Here is a 20,969-nt window from a genome sequence, read left to right on the forward strand (position 1 = left end):
GGAGTGAGACACATCCCTTTCACAAAGCATAAAAGCTATATGATAGCATTTAAAATTAATAAAAGTTGTAACCATTCAGGTAAACTCTTGCTGTGTAGTGAGTAAATCATCCAGTATAACGTAATAAGATATCAAGGAACACACTGTAAAAATACATCAATTATGCCATAATGCTTTTAAAAAGTGAAGATCTGGTGCTGTAGAAGTATGTTCTTTTCAGTTTCAGCTCGTCCCCCAAGAGAACACCCATGGTACTGTATTATACCACAGACATTGGATTTTATTTACAGCTTATTGAAGTTCAATAACTAAAGTTATTAGATCACCGTGCTTTAATTTCCCGTATGGCACCGAATTTACTTTTAAAAAAGTGTCTGTGAGGGTGTGTACGTGTGGCAGGCACCAGAAAGCAATGTTCCATCCTATTTTCTCTAGTTTTCTACACCTCCCTGTCCGGAGAGCAGCTGTGGAGCAGAGTTCTGAGGTCGGTCACATGGCCTTCATGGCAGCAATGTGAGAGCCCAGGTTCTCCTGCAGGTAATACAGCAGGTGCAGTTCGTAGTGCTCCCCCGACTCAGGGACCCTGATGCTGTGTCTCTCCTGAGGGTAGATCTGAAATGTAAAATAAAGTCATGAATATCCACAGGGGTTGAAAGTGCTAATATTTAATCAGTCCCAGAGCCACATTCCAAATGTCCATAGAATGTCCCAGCATTAACTCTGCACCTGAACTGACACACCTCATCCTCCACTGCCTGAACACAGGAGAACCCACTGGGATCCAGCTGTGCTGCAGGGGATCAGCCTGGCTGAGCAGAGGCAGCTCCTGGCCAGAGCACATTCCCACTTCTGCAATGTGGTGTGGGGTCCCTGGGCTCCACCTGCACGGAGCCAGCAGGATTTAATTAAATGCAGAACCCTGTTCTACACTGCATGAACACTGCTGCACTGCTTTCCAGCTGCAGATCTCCCCAGGAACAGCCTTATTTGCTTATTTGCCCAATTTTTCTTTCTGTTAATTCATAAGATATTAACATTTAAAAAAATTCTTGGCTCAAATGCAACAATTTTATCCAAGAATTCCAAGGTGTCCAGCACAGTCATGGTACAAGTTCCAGTTCTGGACTCCTCCAAGACACACAGGTTACCTTTACACCCTGATTCTGGCCTCACCTGTAGGTCATAGGGTTTCCCAGCTCTCACCAAAAAGCTGAGCAAAATACTCGTGTGTGCAAAGTGAACATTCTCATCCAAGAATCCATGTAGCAGCAGCAACCGGTTTGGTCTGGGAAAAGCAAGAGACAAATAGTTCTAGACAGCATCCCACTCATTTCACAGTCCACACACATCCATACAAAAACACTCCTCAGAAAAGAGTATTTGCATTGAAAGCAGTAATTTCACAGTTGTAAACTTCTCTGGATAGATACATTTCTCAAACATGTTCCTTCCTCATCTGAAAGTTCTTTTTCTTCCTGCACATGCATGTTAACAGTCAGCCAGACCTTTTATCTCAATATCTTATTTATTTCTCAGCAATGCATGCCAGCTTGGACAATATGAGGCCTTAAACCTTGATGACTGAGACAGCCTCAGAGCATACAAAAACATTCAAATCAACTAATTTTTGTTTAGCTTAATGTGGTTCTAAAGTGCTAATCAATTTTAAAATATGTTTGTCATTTCTTTAGACACAAAATATAGTATAGAAGGGCTTACATGGAATGGTCTGTAATTATGCAAATGTTCATTTGCGTATTTAGTTTATTAGCGTTGGGTTTTGGTTTGGGTTTTTTTAATATTATTTAATGTGAGCATTTGTGATGAGAGAAAAAGCAAGAACAGGGAGATAAAAATGTGTCTAGGGGACACTTTCCTGGTAGGAAAAAGACAAGAGGCAGAAACAAACTTACTCAGAAGGAAACTTCTCAGCCTGCATGGCCACAGATCCCAGGTAGTAGCCCTGCTCGTTGTGCTCCGGGTGGCCCATGTAGCGCTCCGTGTATCCCGTGTCGTAGAAAATCCACAGCGTGACAGGGGCTCCAGCTACAGCCACCTGCCAGTGCCACAGAGAGGGGAGTGACAACACTGCCCCTGGCAATGGCAACAGTGACCCTGACCTGGCAAAGCCAACACTGCCCCCTTGACCTGGCCACGTCCTTCCCTCCCATGGCTTCATCCCACTGTAGCTGTGGAAGGAGCAAGGCAAGCCTCGCTGTCTCTGCCCCAGTTCACACACAGCACAGCTCAGCTGTGATCCACATGTGCTGGAAACCAGCAAGAGCCTCCAGGTAAATTGGAAGCAACTCTAAACATACCCCCTGCAATGGATGCTGAGGGAAGTGCATTCTGTGAGGTTCTGTGGGTTTGGTCCATTTGCATGTCTAACAGAAACAGCTTCCTAGGACTCAGCAAACTACCACCCTGCATAGCTACCACCAGATTGCAGACAGGCTTGAGGAAAAAAAGACCCAGAAAAAAAAAGCCACCACAAAAACACCTAAAACCCTTTGGAAGAGCAGGTGTTTGTAAAGGTAAAAATAAAACTGTTAAGGAATGAGACAAATAATTATTAAATGTCCCAGTAATATTAAGGAAGGACTTAAAGCAAGCAAGAGTAGCCACAAAGAACAAAACACATCTTAAGGGCAATAACCAGCTCTTCCCACACCTCTACCCAAAGGCAGTCTGGTTGTTTTTTACAGTGGTCTAAATTCAGGTGGGCACAAGAATCTCTCTTCAGTACCTCTCCCCAGGCTGTCCTCCTGGCTGTTTCAGAACACACTGCTATGCAGCAGCATGGGCAATTTGATCTGAGAATAGATCAGTCTGCAAACGAAGTACTCTCTCAGGGCCAAAAAGAGGGAGGATGAGAAGGAGGTCTTGTTTTTCACCAGGATGGTTTCCCTTACCTGGTTCACAACACAAAGAGCTCAGTTGGCACAAAGTGGGCAGCAGCTGACACTACCTAAGGTACCTTCAGCACAGGTGGCCTGAGATAGGTAGAGGTACAGGAGCACAGCTAAGTCATTGCAATCTCAACAGTTCCAACAGTTGCTAGAAAAGCAACTTCTCTCTGAAGTCATCCAAACAGGAGAGTCTTGAAGAAAACAGCCATTGCTCTGTATCCTAACTTGTCTAGAGCAAGCCTCAAGGTCTTTGTGCTGTGACCACACATGGAAGTCACACTATTAAAGGAAAAATTCTGTCTGCATCACCAGAGTAAGTACTCAATGCATGAACATACCCTGAAGATATCTGACCTCTGTGTTAAAGCCATTAGGGAGAGGTAGCCTCCGTAGGACCAGCCGTGAATGCCCACACGCTCCAAGTCGATGAAGTCGTACTGTGACGCCAGGTACTGCAGCCCTTCCACCTGGTCATCAATTTCTATCTGTCCCTGGCAGGGCAGAGACAAAGTTCTGTTAGTTACAGGCAAAAGTTACATTCTCAGAATTGGCCAAGGCAACCACCTTCAGAGCTCTGGTGCTCAGGAGTGATCCATGCTCAGAATGTAACTGTCCTGCTTCATGTGAGCTGCAAATTGTAACTGTGAGGAGTCACAGCCTTGTTATGAATCACCCTGTGTCAGGCTGCAGCTGGTTCACAACCTCAAACCATGACATTTTATCTTTCCTACATCACTCACATATACACACTTCCTGCCCCCAGATCCCAGAAATGTCACAAAGGCAGTGCTGGGCACCTGTGCCAAACCAGTGCTTCAGCACGGTAACACTGGCACTCAAACCCATCTCTGGCTGAGAACAGAGCCACACTCAGAGCCCACTTACCATTTTGTATTTAAAGGCTCCTTCAAACTTCAGCCCTCGGTGGCAGGAGCCCCTGTTGTCAATGACAACGACAACATAGCCTAAAGAGGCCAAAGTGTTCAGTCGGAAATACTTGATCCCTTTAAACCGGTTGTTCACCAGCTGTACCTGGAATACAAGAGCAGCACAGAATCCAGAGGTCACCTCTTAATCCAATTTCAGATTTTATTTATATTTACCTTCCTTTATATGCTTTATACAATTGATCTCTCCTCCCTGCTGCAGGATTCCCTCTCCCTGCTATGCAATAAACTCTTTTCCCAATAAAACAAGCCATGCTGTGCCACAGGTATGAAGAGCTGAACTGAGGTCCAATGAGGCAACTGGAGAGGAGGAGACAGAACTGGGAACAAAGGCTACTTGATTCCCTTTTCTCCCAGTTCCAGCTCTGCTACTCTATACCTGTCCTCAGACAAGTGGCAATGCCTGGATCCATGACCTTGGAACAATGAATCCTTACAGCACCTTTGGCCAAGCACCTACTCACCCAACAGGCAAAATGCCACCTGCTGGCCTCAGCACAGAGCAGGAAATTCCTGCAGGAGAGCAGTGGAGTGATCCCTGCCAACCCATCCCACTGCTCACCAACTCACCTGAGGGCCTCCATAGATGAAGAGCACTGTGGGGTACTTCTTCCCAGGCTGCAGGTTGTGGGGTTTGTACATCATTCCATACAGTGTGAACCCCGTGGAGCTCTCGAAGGAGAACACTTCAGGGGGAATGTAATCAGGAAGAGGACCTAACATGGGAGGAAACAGAGAGCCTGGTTTTAACATAAATGGATGAGTAACACAGCTCTGCTGCACCACTGTCCTGTCACCAGTCTCACTGCAGTCCCAGTGGAGCTCTCCCACACTTTCCAGTGGGTGTAGCTGGATCCAGGCAGAGACTGGGAATGCCCCAGCCCTAGGTGAGCTTTCTGAGCCCTATCACACTCCCATCCCTGCTCTCCTGTGAATGACAGTAACTCTTCTCCCCTGACACAGCCATTACAGATGTCCCATCCCTTCCTAATCCCATTTAGGACTTGCTACATTAACACCTGGAAAGCACAGGACATGGAGTATGCCTCAAAATGAAAGGCAACAGAAATCCAGTGGAAGATTATAGCCCAAGAGCTCTCCCATGAAGACACGAGTAGGTAGCAGCACACAGTATTTAAGAAGTGCACCTCCCTTCCCAAGAACACACTCTTTGGCAGGCACATCAAACAGAACAAGTGAGTGCACTTAAATCCCTCCCTGAGCTAAAACTGGCAGGAGAAAATTGGTAATTTCCACTCTAAATTCCTTCATGCTCTGTTTATATCCATTTGTTGCTGAGCTGAAAATGTCCCTCCTGTACTTCACAGAACTCCTCACACAAGCCTGAGTTTCAGAGACAAGCCACAACAGCAAATTCAAGCAAGCATACACTGGGCTATCTTTTATCCTGTGAACCTGCTTACCCTTCTCCTGTTCCTCACCCATGCCATTACCTGCTGAATCTAAGATGGTAGCCCAGAATTCCTTAGTCCTATGAGCTGCATCATCTTCTGACCCTGTCAGTCGGTACAGTGACACACAGTGGGGGCTCTTCTGGTTACTGTACTTGCTGATGAACATGTCACAGTCCTGGGGGGAAAAAGAACATGCCTTGAACTCTTTGGTGCAGAGCTACAAGCAAGTGATAATTTCTTTTGCATTTAGGTATTTCAGAAGATGCTTATGGACCAAATTAAAGATCCAGAAATCGGGGCACTTTTGCTTCTGAAATACTACAGTCCTTGACACTCCAAACCAAAAGATACACCTGCAAATCCAAGAGTGGCATGAGGAGCTTATCACACACCTTTTTCTGGACCATGAACTCCCAGCTGGAGTTCTGGAATTCCACCCAATGCTGCCCAAGCTCATCTCCTCTGGTGATTGCTCACTAGTCCACTGCAGGCAGAGTCAGGCTCAAAGAGTTTCAAACAATTCTTCCTGTCTCCTTTTGCCTGAAGTGAGCTGGACAGCAATGGAACCAGGAGATCAACTCTGGTTTTCAGGGTGGTTTTACACACTGACTGTACAACGTACAGGAGGGCACAACACAGCCTAAAATCTGCTTTTGTTATATATCAATCCTGCCCTGTCTGCTGAGTGATAGGATGAGCCCTGGCAGGCACAGGTACCTGGCTGACACAGCAGGCGTGTGAGTAACCACGCTCTGTCAGACGCTTCACCTCCCCGGGGTTCTCGTAGTTAACAACGTACAAATGATGCTCCAGAGGAGAATCTTTTGTGCCTTGAAAGTACACAAGTTTTTTGGCTTCATCCACATAGATCTGTCAGGAACAAAACAAATAGCACATCCCTCAATATCCAGTTCTACCACCTCAAAGTCTCCCCCACATCCCTCCCGTCCCAATTCCATAATGCTGAGTTGGAGCCCAGCAATCTGCAAGGGACAAACCAAACAACTGCTCTCACTTTCTACAACTCTGCCAGTTTGATTCAAATGATCAAAGAATTCATGCAGCTCAAGCTAGAAGAGCAGCAGTTTGGGGACAATTCCTTCCCTCCTTGTGCAAGCTCACAAGTTACACAGAACAGAAATACTGTGTATTTTGACTAAAACCATACTGGATTAATAGATTTATGCTGACCCCTCCAAGGGACCACCTCTCTGCAGTGTGTATGGCAGGATATCCAGGAAGCAAGAGCAAGACTTACATTGGATCCATGTCTGCCAAGCACTTCCCATTCCCCACTGGTAATTGCTATCTCCTCTTTGATGAGGCACTTGAAGTCACCTGCAAATAGTCAACGTACAGAGATTTTTTATTTCTAAAAATATTTTGTCACTTGGATAAAAATAAAGATTTTATACTGAACAACAGGGAGGCAAAGGAAATACGAGGCGTCAAAAATGGAGAATTTTGCAAGAACTCTGCTTTTATAAGATGATTTCATTTCCCTTAGAATGAGGGAGATTTAACAAGAAAAAGAAGTTAGGTGCTTTCTGAGACATCTGATCAGCCAAAGATATAATGCTATGTGGGAAAAAGACCCACAACAGTTGCATGAAACTAGGAAAATCTCTACTAAAATTACGAGTATGTTTTGTGCATACAGAGTTCAGTAGGTGCCTTCAACACACACTAAGTAAATTAAGTATCACAGCATGAAACTGAATTTAAGAACACATGCTGTGGAAAAAACACTCTGGGAGCTTTGCACACAGTGATTTCCTGCATCTGAGCAAGACCAAGCTCCAGCAGTGAAAAGGAAAAGCCAACTATGTCTCAGTATCACAGGAAGCTTGTTTTCCATCTGGTTTTTGGAAACTTTTCCCTCTAGTCCATAAGGAAGGATCAGGGTTAAAACTAAGGTATGTTGAAAACAGAATAACCCCGAGACAATTTCCAAAGGAATGACTGTACACTGAAGTGCTTTCCTGGACAACAGCAGAAGTTTCCAATAAGACAATAATTCCTGCCATCTGGAAGGACATTTATTTCCTCATTGGTCAGCAACAAATGCCCAATTAAAGCACAAGAACAATTTCCCTTACTGGGAGCAGGGAGGCCTCCACAGGAGCGTTTGTACTTGCTCTCCTTCAGAACCGAGGTGACCTTGTACAGGTGCCGGAAGCCTGTTTTGCACTCGGAGGCAAAAATGAACTCTATCTCATCTTCATGGGTTTGAGGGAAGACATGGAAGATATCATGGATCTGAGGAGACAGAGCAGTGCATTATTGGTACCAGCAGGACTCTGGCACTGCAGTCACACAAAATATGTTCCTCTTGCTGCTCAACACAGACCACACAGTCCAGGCTAACTGGTGCAGAACTGCCCCTTACTGGGAGAACCAGTTACACTTGGAGCCAGGGGAGACTGCAGCCAGTGCCACCTCCCTGCAGCTCCAGCTTTCTGCCAGTCCAAGTCTATATCCTGGACACCAAACTAATGAAGTTTTTCTGCACCTGCCCTTCTAGCCTAGACACAGAGGTGGGCCCAGCTCTGCAGACCTCTGTCCTGTGCTGCCTGCAAGTGAAGGATTATTCAAAGAAAGATGAGCTGACATCATCTTCCCAATCATCAACATGCCAGCTCTTGCTTCAAGGGACAATCTTTGGAGGACTGGGGAGCATTTATCTTCACAATATGAACTGCCAGTCAAGAACCACCTCAGACAGTAAAAATAATGGAGAAAGGAGAACTCACTGCACCATCCTGAAACCAAACACTAAGGAGAGAATGTGGTATCATGGAGAACACTTGCTGTATAGAGACCATTCACTGGAAGGCTTTGTGCAAATACTCTCTGCTGAAAGATCCAACTATGTGCAAAGTGATTGATGCTCCCAGGCACACCTCCAATGGGATGTCACTGCAGAGACAGGGATTTTTATGTGCAGCAGTGTGAAGAGAGGTACAGTTTACAGCAGTCACCAGGCACACCCATGACTGCTCTCAGCACAGGCTCTGCAGTTCACCTCCCAGAACATCACACCTTTAATTTGTTTCACCAGACCAGATGTAGTTCAGGAGGGGTTCAGTGCCTGTTAGCTGACTTTCAGGACTTGTTCACCCAATGTCACCTTGATACATCTTTGTTGCCTGGAGAATATTTTATCTGGTGGCACTGCTGGTGCTAACAACTTGCACCAAGAAGCTGGAATGTGCCAGTGACACTGTGGGCAAGGGGCTGCCTGGGAACACCAGAGCCCTGGGCTCTGCTCCTGGCTCTGAGTACTGCATCGACTCAAGCAAAGCAGGTCTGTTTTCACATCCCAAATCTGTTCTCTACATCCTGTTTTTTACAGCAGGAAGAACTGAATATGCACAGAACTTGCACAATGGGATCACTCTCCTTGGCAGCACAGTAACACAAACATTGCCCGAGTGCTACAAACTGTCAGAGAAGGCTGAAATTCAAATTCTTACATTTATCCAGATGTCCGTTGTTTCTTCATAAATAATGAAAGGTGTAACAGAATCTGGTACAGCATCTATAAGTTTCTGCCTTTCCATTGCATCATCTTCTGTGGGGATGAATAATGCAGGAGGTATCAGGACTATCTGAAGCCGAGTTTGGGAGCGATCCAACAAGATGGACCAGATGCTGTTGAGGACACAGATATTAGAGAAAATAACATGCAACCATGAGTATGACACAAGTCTGAACATCTCAGCAGACACTCAGTAGCACTAGGCATTTTGAGGGAGTCAAGAATATTCAATTGCAGATTAAGTCACGTGCAAAATTTCACCCACATAAACAAATCTCTTCCATAACACAAGAACCTATTTTGCTTCATTTTAATATTGCATAAGCACTGCAAGTTCAAAAGTTTAACTCATTCTGTTCTCCCTGATTTGAATTGTGTTTCAAGGGAGAAGGAAAAGGGAAAAAATCAGAGGGAATAATGAAGCAGAAAAAATTTCAATTGAAATTTGAGGATGCTAGTGAAAATGCTATTGTTAGATCTACACCTGGCAGAAAGTAACACTGGCACCTAAAGGGACCAGCTGCAGCCCCTGCCATATTCTGATAGCTTTATATGTAGCTCCAACAGTAATTCTGCAAAAAGCAGGATAATATAGCAAATGTGTCCCTGCATTTCTTCCACATTTGGATGGAAAAGAAAATAAAAAGGTGAAAGTCATCTTTAGATTCAAAACCTGGAGGAGTGCACCACAAAAACCATGGAATCTTTTGGGTTGGAAAAGACCCTTAAGATCATTGAGTCCAACCATTCCTCCAGCACTGCCAAGCCCACCACTAACCATGTCCCCAAGTGCCACATCTACACAGCTTTAAAGCCCCTGCAGGGATGGTGATTCCACCACTGCCCTGGGCAGCCTGTGCCAGGGCTGGACAACCCTTTCAGTGAAATACCCTTTTGGAGAAGTTTCTGGTGAGTTAGAAACACTGTACTACATCATCTACAGGGTTAAAATGACATGCAAATGTAAGTAGCACTTACAGCAGGTTTTCTGATCAGTAAGTCTGGTCAGCAAGGATGGTCCAGTGGTTAGGGCGCTAGCCTAGGGCCTGGGGGACCTGGGCTCATTTCTCTCCTCAGCCACAGACTTCCTGCGTGACCATGGCAAGGCACTTAACCTCTCTGGGCTTCAGTTCCCCATCTGTAAAATGGGGATAATAGCACTGCACTCTCTCTCACAGGGATGCTGAGAGGACACACACATCAAAGGCTGCGAGTGCCCAAACCCAAAGCAGTAGGGCCAGGGAGCAGAGAAAGACACAAGGAGGGCTCTGGTTTGGCTTTTGGAAGAATGGTCCCCTTTGCACAAACAAGTTGGTAGCAATGTAAAAGTGAAAGCAGGCTTAAGCTGGAAGAAGACAGAGACCACTACAATCTGCTTCTGACTGTAGGACCCCAAACCCTCGGAGCAGAGACAGGATTAACATACGCACTATTTTCCTTCTGGCGTCCACCCAGCTCTAGCAATGTACTCTACTCCTTCAAAGAGGATCTCGAAGGGCTGAACTAGCTCTTTATCCACAACATCTGCAATCTGTTGACAAAGCAGCAATTCAGTGACACTGAGATGAACCCCCACAACCAGTTTTTCATGCACGATGAGAGCCTGGACACAGAAGACTTTTTCTGTGTAGCTTTTGCAATTTAGATTGTTCAGTCTTTGCAACACAGGGGATTGAAGCCCGTCTGTAGCCAGACCCCAGCACAGCAGGAGAGCTGCACACTGCCAGCACAGCCAGGGCTGGGACCAGAGAAATCTGGATGCTGCTCACAAACCCATCATTCATCTTGTACAACTCATTTGAACTCTCAGTTCACCCCTGTAAAGGGGAGGTGATTTGTATCGAGCTCTTTTGTAGGATTTTCATGGATAGGTGCTGAACATCCTGCATGACACTAATGTGGTTCTAAGCCATGAAATGCAATGCTGCAGTCTGCCCCTGCTGGGACTGGGAACAAGTCCCAGTGGTACCCAAAGGGTCCTGAAGGCTTTCCCTGCCTTTGCTGGCTGACACCAGCATCACCATCCCAGCAGGTGACTGCTGATGGCTGAAGGAGCTCAAGAGTTGGGAGAATTCCAGTAATTTACGGCTGCTAATGTATCTGTTTGATAAGATTAATTTCCCATCTGTCCAAAGATCTTGGACTGGGCTGTGGAAATTTCTGCATCTGTTTAAAAAAATCTCAGGGCAAAAGCAAAGTTCATCTCTTTCCATATGTTCATGCTTTTGTAAGGTGATATACTGTATTTGCAATGCAATTTTCCCAATATTTACAGCCAATCAAGAGATCAGTCACATAAGAAGATCTAACCATCCACACCTACAATACTCTGCTCTGCAGCTGAGTTCACACACCAGTGGTAGTGAAGAAAAGCACAGCCTTGAGAAATACTGCTGCACACTGAGTATCTGCACAGGAATGAGCCAAGGGCACTGCCTCCAGAGAAGCCAGGAAGCCATCACAACCAGGAAAGTTTCCTCATACAGAACTGGAAAATGAATTTTACAACAACAAAAAAATCACAGCAACTAAGTGTATTTGGAAAATAAACAGAACATAGACTTACTCTGCCTTCTGCATTGATTATCACTTCAGAAATCTTGAAAGTGACCTTTGGATTTGCTGTACCTGTAAAAACAGATGTTAACAGTTAAGCATCAATTGTTTGCTGTGCATTATTTGGTGTTATTCATACAGGACTGAAAAAGGCAAACAGCAGAGTGCTCTTTGATCAAATAGCCTCCCTGCATGTCTGAGAGACAGCACAGAATCAGGCATGGAAAACAGAAACTGCAAACGTGAGAAGATTTAGAGGATGCAATCCTGCAAAAGATCAAGAGCCACGCTACTGTCCCAGTCAGACTTCTCTCCCACAATCAGTGGATGCATTTACAGGGTGGAAGTGAATGCTTAGGAGTGACTGGGATACCAAAGCAAGCTTTGTTTCACTGTTTGGCTGTTATTCCAAGGTGGTACATAGAAAGTGTTCCAGTGCTAAAGAGCATCTGTGAAAATTAAACACCTAAAAACCTACTGCCATCACCAGTGCCATTATGATAATAAAGCTACATATTTGATTTGGGCTTTTGTTAGCTTGTTTTCTTTGCACTGAATAGAGCCATGGCAAAATACTCTCAGAAATCTGAGTGTTCACAAGCACCAAAAAAACACCTCTTGCTTCCCAGCCTCACACTGAGCCTTTCTCTATCATTGATACAAGTAGTAAAACAGGAAAAGCAGAAAGCTTTTCCAGTGAATTGGGGAATCTACAAAATCTGAATGAATTCTGCAGCTTGAGAAGGTCAGCCAAACAAAGATATTTCTCCAAAAAATGAAGATTTCAGTAGTGAGGAAAGAGAGCAAACAACTGTTACCTGAGCAATGTGTCCTGCTGTGACAGCAGAGACATCTCAGAATGGCTGAACTGTTCAAACTTGCCCCACACCAGACAGTGAATTTGCCCTCAGGAGGTCTGCTTAAATCCCACTTCCCTGCTTCCAGTGGCACTCCACTTCAAGCCTGCCCTCAGCTCTTCACTGCTGAAGCCTCCAGATCATCCACTGTGTGGATGCGACCACAAATGCACATGTGACCACAGGAGGTTTTCCTGGCAGGCTACAGCAGGACAGGTTTGCTGTTCAAAGTCCAAGAGCAATCCTGGAGATCAGAGTCCTCCAGAACTTTAACAGCTAGGGCAGTGCCAGCAGCTAAACAGAAACCCTCCCCAAACCCCAGAAGGCTGTAATTCTGTTCCCTCAGAAACGCAGGGCTGTAATGAGAATCAACTCCTCAACAACTCCAGAATCCCAGGGAGTGGCTCAAACAGTGACAATGAAAGAGGGTTCCTGCCAACTCCTGACACCCAGAGCCCTCAGTGACCACATGGCTGCAGTATGAGCACAGTCACCAGTGACTCACCCAGCCTCCAGAGCAGCTTCCTCCAACACATTTGCACAACTTGGACACCAATTCAAAGAATACTCAACATCTCTCTGCTCTAGTCTTGGAGAGTCACTGCTGTCAGACACATGGAATAAAATCAGTGTGTTCCAGAAACAGGGATATAAGTTTCAGGGTCTCACCAGTTTTGGGGTACCGGAAGGAATCTGTTCTTCTTGTCTCCAGCATGGGGGATGTGACATGGATAATTTCCACCTCTGACTCATCGTTTTCTTCATAAAGAATTTGAAGAACTTTACCCCCATCCAGCGCTGTAAATGAATTAACATTACAGAATTACAGAACAGAATTATCAGCTATTGCAGGCAACAGTATTCTTTCAGGAGCCTGAGCTGATTGGAAGGATGAAGAAAAATCCAATAAAGCCTGTGATTCATGTTTCATTAAGCATAACACTGGGACTCCTACAACTCCCACCACTGCTGTGAGAAGGGAAGTCTCTCCCTCCAGTGCTCACAAAGCCCCTGTAATCTGTCCCCTGCTGCAGAGAGCTTCAAAGGAGGCCATTCCCAACTTGCACAAAGATAAGTAGGAGGAAGAGAGAGCTCTGCACTGGACAGGGCCTGTCAGGCACGATGGATCCCCACACTTACTGGGCTGTGCCTTTGGGCACCACCAGTAGCCAGTGTATCTGTCAAACTCCTCCTGCAGCACAAAAGTAGCCACGCCAGCAGATTTTGGATCCTCCTCAACATTGGCCAGTTCTAAAAAAAGACACCAAAGAATTAGTTCATGATGTGCTGCAGAACCAAACCAGTTCTGCATTATCCCAAACACAGCCCAAGTTCACCCCCAGGGAACAATTACACGATAATAAATCTGACTTCTCAGCAGATTTGTTTTCTGCTTCCAGCCTTCTCTGTTCATATATTTAGGGAGGATTTAATCCTCTCTGACATGGCAACTTCTTTTAGGAAAGGAAAGCCATTCTCTCTTCTTACTTCTACCTAATCAGGCTCTCAATTAGTCTAAGAAAGAAAATGCTCTCTCTACCTGAGTTCAGCGAGTTAAAACTACAACTTTTAAGAAAATAAAAAAAAAAAATCAAACCTTTCTGAACAACTGAACTGAAAACATGAACATTCAGAAAAATGAAAGCATCAATATTTCATTCACTGTACGAACCAAAAGTAACAGACTTACATAACATCTCAACATGATGACATATCCATAGGGCTTCAATATTTTTCCTGTTACCCTGGAGGTAACTTAGCAGCGCTCCATAAATAATTATCATCTGAGAAGGAGTCACTGCTACAGTTTATTTTTACTGTACTTACATAAGATATTAATATTAAGCATTTAAATAGTCTAAAGCATTATTATGAAGTGCCAGAAATTTCAATTGACTAAAATTTAAATTATATAGTTTAAATACAAAATGAAGTTGATTTTTAAAGTGTTTTATCCACAATTTCCCATTTTCTTTATTCCAGGACAAATGCCTAAAACAGAGCTGAAGAGGGTAAGAAGTGAGAACCTAAGTTATTGAGTATGAGGGGCCAGCAGGAGCCCCAGTGCTATTCAGAAACTGCCTAAATTGTTTCCAAAAGTCTCTGCAGCCTGATTTCACTGGCAGAAACTTTCCTCCAGCTCTAGTCCACCCACAGCTCCTCCACTCAAAAAAGGCTGCACCAGTGAAAAGCAATGTGCTGTGTTTCAGGAGAAGAGCCCCTCCATATGTATCCAACAAACAACTCATTCTGCCAGATTGCACAGTGCAGGGAAAAGAATCATCCCACAGTATCTGTACTATAAGAAGTCTCTATAAATGTGACAAACAAGGTGGAATAAACAGTGGCCATTACCCCATTTCAGAAGAACCTTTGGTGCCATTGCTAAATGCAGTCTAGCAAGAACAAGTGCAGAAGAGGTAGAGGAATTTAATTAAGGATGCATTACCATTGTGCACAAATGTCAGTCTCCTTTCTTCCCTGGATTCTATATTAGATATCCAGATATCATTGCAATGGATAAATGCAATCCAATTTGGATCAGCTGGACAAAGCTTGGGATCCATCCGGATATTTGGACAACTGGTCTCTACCAGAATGGGTCTTAAAGGCTGTTGCTATTTGGAATTAAAAAACAAAAAAGAAACACAATAAGATATGATAACACAGGAACACATCTACCAAGTAACCTGGATTTCCAAAGACCACAGTAGTGTGGGCACTGACTTCAAATATATGTGTAGAGAGGAATCTACCCACTTCACACACTTAGAAAGATACTGTGCAGATATTTTATAGGGAAAGTTGTGCCTCTACCATGGTCCCACCAGGCCTCTTTCCCCAGAGCTGAGGGTCAGCCCCAAATCAGAGGGCAGCTTGTGTAGAAAAGCCTGGCACACTCTTAAAGACAGGACCCTAAAAGGGGCTGGCAGAACACACAACCTGGTCCTCCAACTCAACATAGAGTAAACTACTCCTGACAGCAGGGCTAGACAAACATCAGGCATCTATTATAATAATATTAAATTATTTCAGCTTTGAAGGCACCAGCACCAGCAGAGTGAAGGCTGCTTGTTCTGCAAGTTGTACAGTCAAATGGTGTAAAAATGATGTAATACACCCAGCACTGACCACAGAACAGTGACCTGGAAACTGCAGCCTGGGGACAAAAGTTGTCTCTGATGTGATGTCTGACTCCATGGAAGAGCACAGAACCATTTGTTGCTTTTTATGGACACTGCTAGTCGCGAAAAATCAAACAAATCTGGTGTCCTGCCTTGCTGCCACAATTTTACCACTTCTTACAGCCCTGCAACTGAGTTTCTACAATCATGGCAACACAGCCCTGTGCATAACCCTGTTTCCAGGGTTATCAAGGTCACTTCCTCTGCCAGTGCAGTAACTGCTGATGATCTGCTCTTTGCTCTCACTCCAAGCCAAAGGAAGTCCTTGCCAGAACAAAGTCCTGCAGAGAGACAGAAGATGAGTAAACTCACAGTGAATCCATGGGGGCCTCCATCTTTCACATGATAAATCCCACTCCCCGCCTGGAACAGGAAGGTGCCGCTCTCTCTGTGGTAATCATAGGAGGCAATCCCAACGGTGCCGATCCGCTTCCTCTCCCGCAGCAACTCCTCTTCCCGGGAGTACATCCCATAGTCCAGGATGGCCTGAAAACAGGCAGAGAAGCCAAATCAACACCTCTGCTCTGCATGCCTTACAGAAGCAGATGGCTGAGCAGACATCCTTCTCCTCCAGAATCCTGCTGCCGGCTGGCAGCCCACTCCTGCTTTGCCTCTGCCACCAGCACTCGTAGGTGCAGGCCATGATCAGATCCCACACAACTGTAAACTGATAGCCACTCCTCCCATAGCTAGGCCAGCATTATTCTCAACACTCCCTGGTATTAGAAAGCTCAGACTGAGGGTCTGTTATTTCTAGAATGAGCAGGAGAGACTTTGCTCACTTTCACAGACAGGTCTGGTGGGAGGAGAGCACAGCCGGAGTTTTACGTCTGGCTGACAGCCCTGAGAAATAACACGGGGAAAAATCCACCTCATTCCATGTGGGGTTTGTCCCACCTCCTCCAGCCTGCCATAGTGCATGGGATGGGATGGTGCAGGCTTGCTATGTGCAGCAGGGAAAAGGGAATCCACATCCCAGTGAGTGGGAAAGGGATCCTCTGCTCCAGCATGAGTCACAGAGTCACTGACTGATCCTCGGGGGAATCATCACTTCCCCTGCAAGACAGCAGGGAAGTGATTGGAGACTCCAGGCTCCTTCAGCAATCCCCAGGATATCACAGCACAGAACTTGATGCAAATTAGCACTTGCCACCTCTGCCAGCAAAGGAATCATCCAGCACACAAGAGAGGATGGAACTCCAAACACTGAGAAGAAAGCTGTGCTTCATTTTGGGATGGCTGCAGGGTTGGCATGTACAGGACAATCTTTACATTTTTAAGAAAATAAAGTTCAAATTTTCACCATGAAAATCCCAAATCTCACATGCATGAAGCAAAAAAGAAATCAGGACCCACCGGAAAAAGATCCAGAAGAGGCTTCCAGGAAAGCAGCAGGACAGCAGCTTTGTTTATGGTTTTGGGAATTTCAGAGTAGAAGAGTGTGTTCTCCCTGTTCTCCCCAGACATTGCTATTGTGAAAGTGAGGTGAAAAAAAAGTATATTAGCTTTCTGTTAATCCAAACACTCTCAAAGGATGGCCAGGAAGTTTTCCACGTCCTTCCTACCAGTGGAAGTATTGATGGTCTCTGCACTGCAGCCTGGGAATTCCCTGCTTCACAGAAGTGCAAGTCACAGAGAAGGCAGAGAACAACACCCAGGCTTACCCCATGCTGCCCAAAGCACTCTGTGCCTTCTTAATGCCCTTTAATTTCATAAGCTTTATAAATTAAGGAGGGCTTTTGTGCCAATTCCCCATCTAGGATACAGAGCCTGTGTTTCAAAAGTTACTGAGCTTCAGAGAGGTTTGAACATCCTTATTCAGATTTCTGAAGGCTCCTGCCTGGGCACATGGGCATCAGACCAGAGAGCCAGGTGTGCTCCAAGGGAAGGCCAAGCCTGATCTACAGCTCAGGAAGTGGCACTTGGGAAACCAGAGCTCATATCAGAGGAATCAACCTCAACCCATCCATGATGTGCTTGAACCCAGCATCATCCAAGGATTATGACTCCCATCTTCTGAAAAAGGGAAAGAGAGCAGCAGTTTTCTGACTATGCACTGGACAGCACATGCAAAGACTCTGTGAATCACAAACCTGAGCTTAAGCAAGTAGCCTAAGTGGCAAGCAGTGAGACTAGAACATGGCTCTGGCTCCCAGGCCTCTGCTTCAGCCATTGCTTCTCTCCCTAATCCAGGTTTTCATGGATTTATGTTCAGCTACTGCAGCTCCTGACAAAAGCATTCCTCCACCACAAGGCCTGCTCCAAAAAGCCACTCAGAGGGTTGCTCACAGTATCACTTATGGTCAAATCACTTCTATCAAGTGAATGTTAATTAGTGAAACAATGCACAAGTGAGGCACTGAATCCAAGAACAACAAACTGCAAGAAGTTTTTTATTATTAAGTCCAAAAATGTTGAGAAAAGTATTTACTCTCTAAGCTGCCTCTGACCTATGCTGCTATTTATTCCCCACAGGCTTCCTGGAAAACCTGCTCCATTGATAGCTGAGGCACAAAGGACTTTCAAAATTACACTTAAAATCTCTGATTTGGAAGGAAACATTGAAGGACAACAAGGTTCCACTCAACAGCTGTAATAAGAAAAAGGAGATAAACCTGCACAGCTTTTGGAGAGAGTCTTACTCAGGGTTACAGAAAAGGGACTGAACAGACTTCCAGTTTGGGAACATGCTCCAAAGGACACTTCCCATCTCTTTTCCAGGCCCAATGGGTCACCTCCAATCATACCACTCCCACAGGAGATTACTTCACAAGTTTTAATAAGATATTACGATCACAATCATGACTTTTGACCAGCCAGTGTGGCCTGGAATCCCTTTTGATTTAACTGCCAGGAACACCCAGCTGTCAGGAGCAGTCAATCCCAAACAGCCCTGCAGTGACACTGTCACAGCCAGCTCACCCAGGTAGTAGATCCTATCAGAATGAGGTCCTTCAGGATCATTTTTCTTCACAAATGTGAAGTCATGAGGGGCTTTTGCCATCATGTATCCATGATACTTCCGTGTATCTGTGAGCAGTTTCCGAAGCTGGCTCCAGGAATGCCTCTCTACATAGAAAGGTTCCAGTTTTGGCTGCTCCTCTCTCGGGACCTGCTCCTCACGACCTGCAGTCTCAAAGATTTCCAGGCCCGGCTGTTCAGTTTCCATGGCTGCTGCCATGTTGCATGTTTCTGGAAAAAACAGAACAGCAGAGCTTCAGCTCCAGCAAGATCCCACTGCACACTCTCAACACACCCCACAACAAAAATGCTTTAAGAAAACCATCTTTTCACATGGGGAATAAAACACACAGCAGAAGGAAAAGAACTAGGAAATATTTTTCTGCTCTGGAAAACAGGCTGGCACCACTCAGCCTTTCAGAAGGGACTAAAGACTTCAAGGAGCCACAGATTTATTGCTGTTGTTTCCCATGCCCACACATACCAAGCACTCATTTTAGGTAATTAAGTGGATAAATTCTTCCCCTTTAAGCTCCCGCCTGCTTCTTTCCCTCCAAGACCTCCACAAATCACCTCCCTACACTGATAGCAGAACAGGGCATGATTAGGAGGGGAGCGAGAGCTGGGACAAACAATTGCTCAGAAGACACAACTCTGGCAGCTGATCTGGAACCATCAGCCCACACAACAGGCTTAGGCAGCTCATGTCCTTATTCTCATTATTCTCCCATAACTTCTTGGGTTTGCTTGTATCACCTTTCAAACTAAGCTCGGAAGGGTCTAGCAGTGACCAACACTATTATATGGTCCCAATTACAAATACCAGAAGGGGACACAGTGAAAAAATACATATCCCTAATGGATTTATCTGCAACACAAGTCTTATCTGCCCAACAGGCTGTTAATTCAGCAGATATCTCTTCCTGAAGTCAACTGGGCTTTACAAAGTGTATCTGAGCTGAAATCGTCAGCCCAGACGTCTGGCAAGAGGAAACCAAGTCCTCTCACTGTAAATCCCAGAGCTGAGGGCAGCTCCAAAAGGATCCAAGCTATGAACTCCTGTCACATAGTTCATTCTTGGAGAGCCCAAGGTGTTGGATTGTCAATCCTCAGAGGGAGGGAGGGGGTGTCTATATATAGCATGGAAAGACTGCACAAGTGTTGTGTATGCTGCTGGGGCACAGCATGTTGGCCTGAGCCTGACAAAACACTAATACAGCCTAAATAAAGCATTTCCCTCGAGCAAACAGGCACTGAAGGATCACTGGAGCTCAAGGCACAGGCTTGGGAAGCTGGCAGAGCTCTCTGATGGAGTGGCTCTCCCACGGCTCTCCAGAGCAGCTGAGACATCTCCCCAAAGGAGTGAAAAAGATATGATCTGCACCTTGACACAAACCATCTTAACACAGATAGTTTAATTTCACCTTTGGCAGCAGAAACCAAACAAACGGGTCTTTCTTCTGCTCACACTATTTGCAGCACAAAAATCCAGAACGAAAGAGCCCTGTCCAATTGGAAGGAGGGTCCAAGGCATGCACCGAGCAGTGCTGTGCTCGAGACTGCGTCAGGAACTGACAATGAACCTTCAAGCCTGAACTGCAAATCGCGTTTCATGTGAAAAATTCCAACAAAGAAGAAATCTCCTTTCCCCACCTACCCCCAGATGCTGCTATTTCTTAACCCGACCTACTTCTCGTAGGAAAAGGGATAAAAACCGAAGAGCAGCAGACGTTAACGAGCCGATAGCAGTGAGAACGGCCACCCGGCACGGGAATGTCAGCCCAGGGTGATGCTCCCGGGGGTTCCTCCATTGCCGGGGCCACGGCGGGCAGATCGCGGGAGTCCCTCCACGGCCGGGCACAGATCCCGGGGAACCCTCCACTGCAGGGAGAGGACCTCGGGGAGTCCCTCCACCGCCAGGGACAGATCCCGGGGGAGCCTGCACGGCCAGGGGTAGAACCCGGGGCAGCCTCCACGGCCAGGGGCAGATCCCAGGGCGCCCGCAAGGCTGGGGACAGATCCCGGAGTGGAGGGGGGCAGACCCCAGGGGTCTCTCCACGGCCGGGGCGGCGGCCAGGCCTGGCCGGGGTCGGAAGGCCAGGTCGCCCCGGGTCAAGCCCCCTCCTCCCACCCACCTCATGAGTCCCAAAGCCCCCAGGGGTCCCCCCCGGAGAAGACCCCCTGCCCGGCCCCCGAGGTTCCCCCTGCTACTCACGGCGCTCCGCGGCGGCGCTGCTGCCGAGCCGCCCCGCCGGGCCGCTGCTGCCGCTTCCGCTTCCAGGAGCGGCCACGGGCACCGCGCCGTGCCGGCGAGGGCGCCGCCTGCCGGCCGGGAGGACCAAGGGCAGGAATGAGACACCCACACACCCACCCGGGCACGGGAACCGGGACACAGGGACAGGGACAAACACACACACTACACCATGCACGGGGATCAGGTCATGCAACCCCACAGTGCACGGGAAGCCCCTAGCCAAATGTTTCTATACCCTTGAATTTTCCTCTGCAAAGCACAGTCCCTTTTTTCAAAGGAAAAGCTTTTCTGATCCCCTATAATTAAAAAAAAACCAACCAAATTTTCTGCAGGTGCTCCCTCCT

The 20,969-nt window shown here is 46.2% G+C and overlaps 1 protein-coding gene across 2 annotated transcripts; it reads right to left on the minus strand.

The window, feature by feature from the left end:
* Positions 1-259: 259 nt before the first annotated feature.
* On the minus strand, positions 260-20,663 carry DPP8 (dipeptidyl peptidase 8). 2 transcript variants are annotated; one of them, XM_014874590.2, is made up of 20 exons: positions 20,587-20,663; positions 18,333-18,602; positions 16,767-16,879; positions 15,723-15,896; positions 14,675-14,843; positions 13,366-13,476; positions 12,895-13,023; positions 11,379-11,440; positions 10,243-10,343; positions 8,748-8,925; positions 7,371-7,530; positions 6,530-6,609; positions 5,989-6,141; positions 5,311-5,446; positions 4,427-4,572; positions 3,795-3,941; positions 3,248-3,400; positions 1,914-2,056; positions 1,174-1,285; positions 260-612 (listed from the first exon to the last, which is right to left on the minus strand). In XM_014874590.2, exons 2-20 carry the CDS (start codon positions 18,589-18,591, stop codon positions 490-492), a joined length of 2,649 nt encoding a protein of 882 aa, XP_014730076.1. In that variant the 5' UTR covers positions 18,592-18,602; positions 20,587-20,663; the 3' UTR covers positions 260-489. The 2 variants fall into 2 exon arrangements, with proteins under 2 accessions (XP_014730076.1, XP_088028814.1); XM_088172688.1 differs by lacking the exons at positions 260-612; positions 1,174-1,285 and having other exon boundaries at positions 1,919-2,056; positions 3,264-3,400.
* Between the last annotated feature and the right edge of the window lie 306 nt (positions 20,664-20,969).

Source organism: Sturnus vulgaris, chromosome 13, assembly GCF_052056855.1.
Source record: "Sturnus vulgaris isolate bStuVul1 chromosome 13, bStuVul1.hap1, whole genome shotgun sequence".
NCBI lineage: Eukaryota > Metazoa > Chordata > Aves > Passeriformes > Sturnidae > Sturnus > Sturnus vulgaris.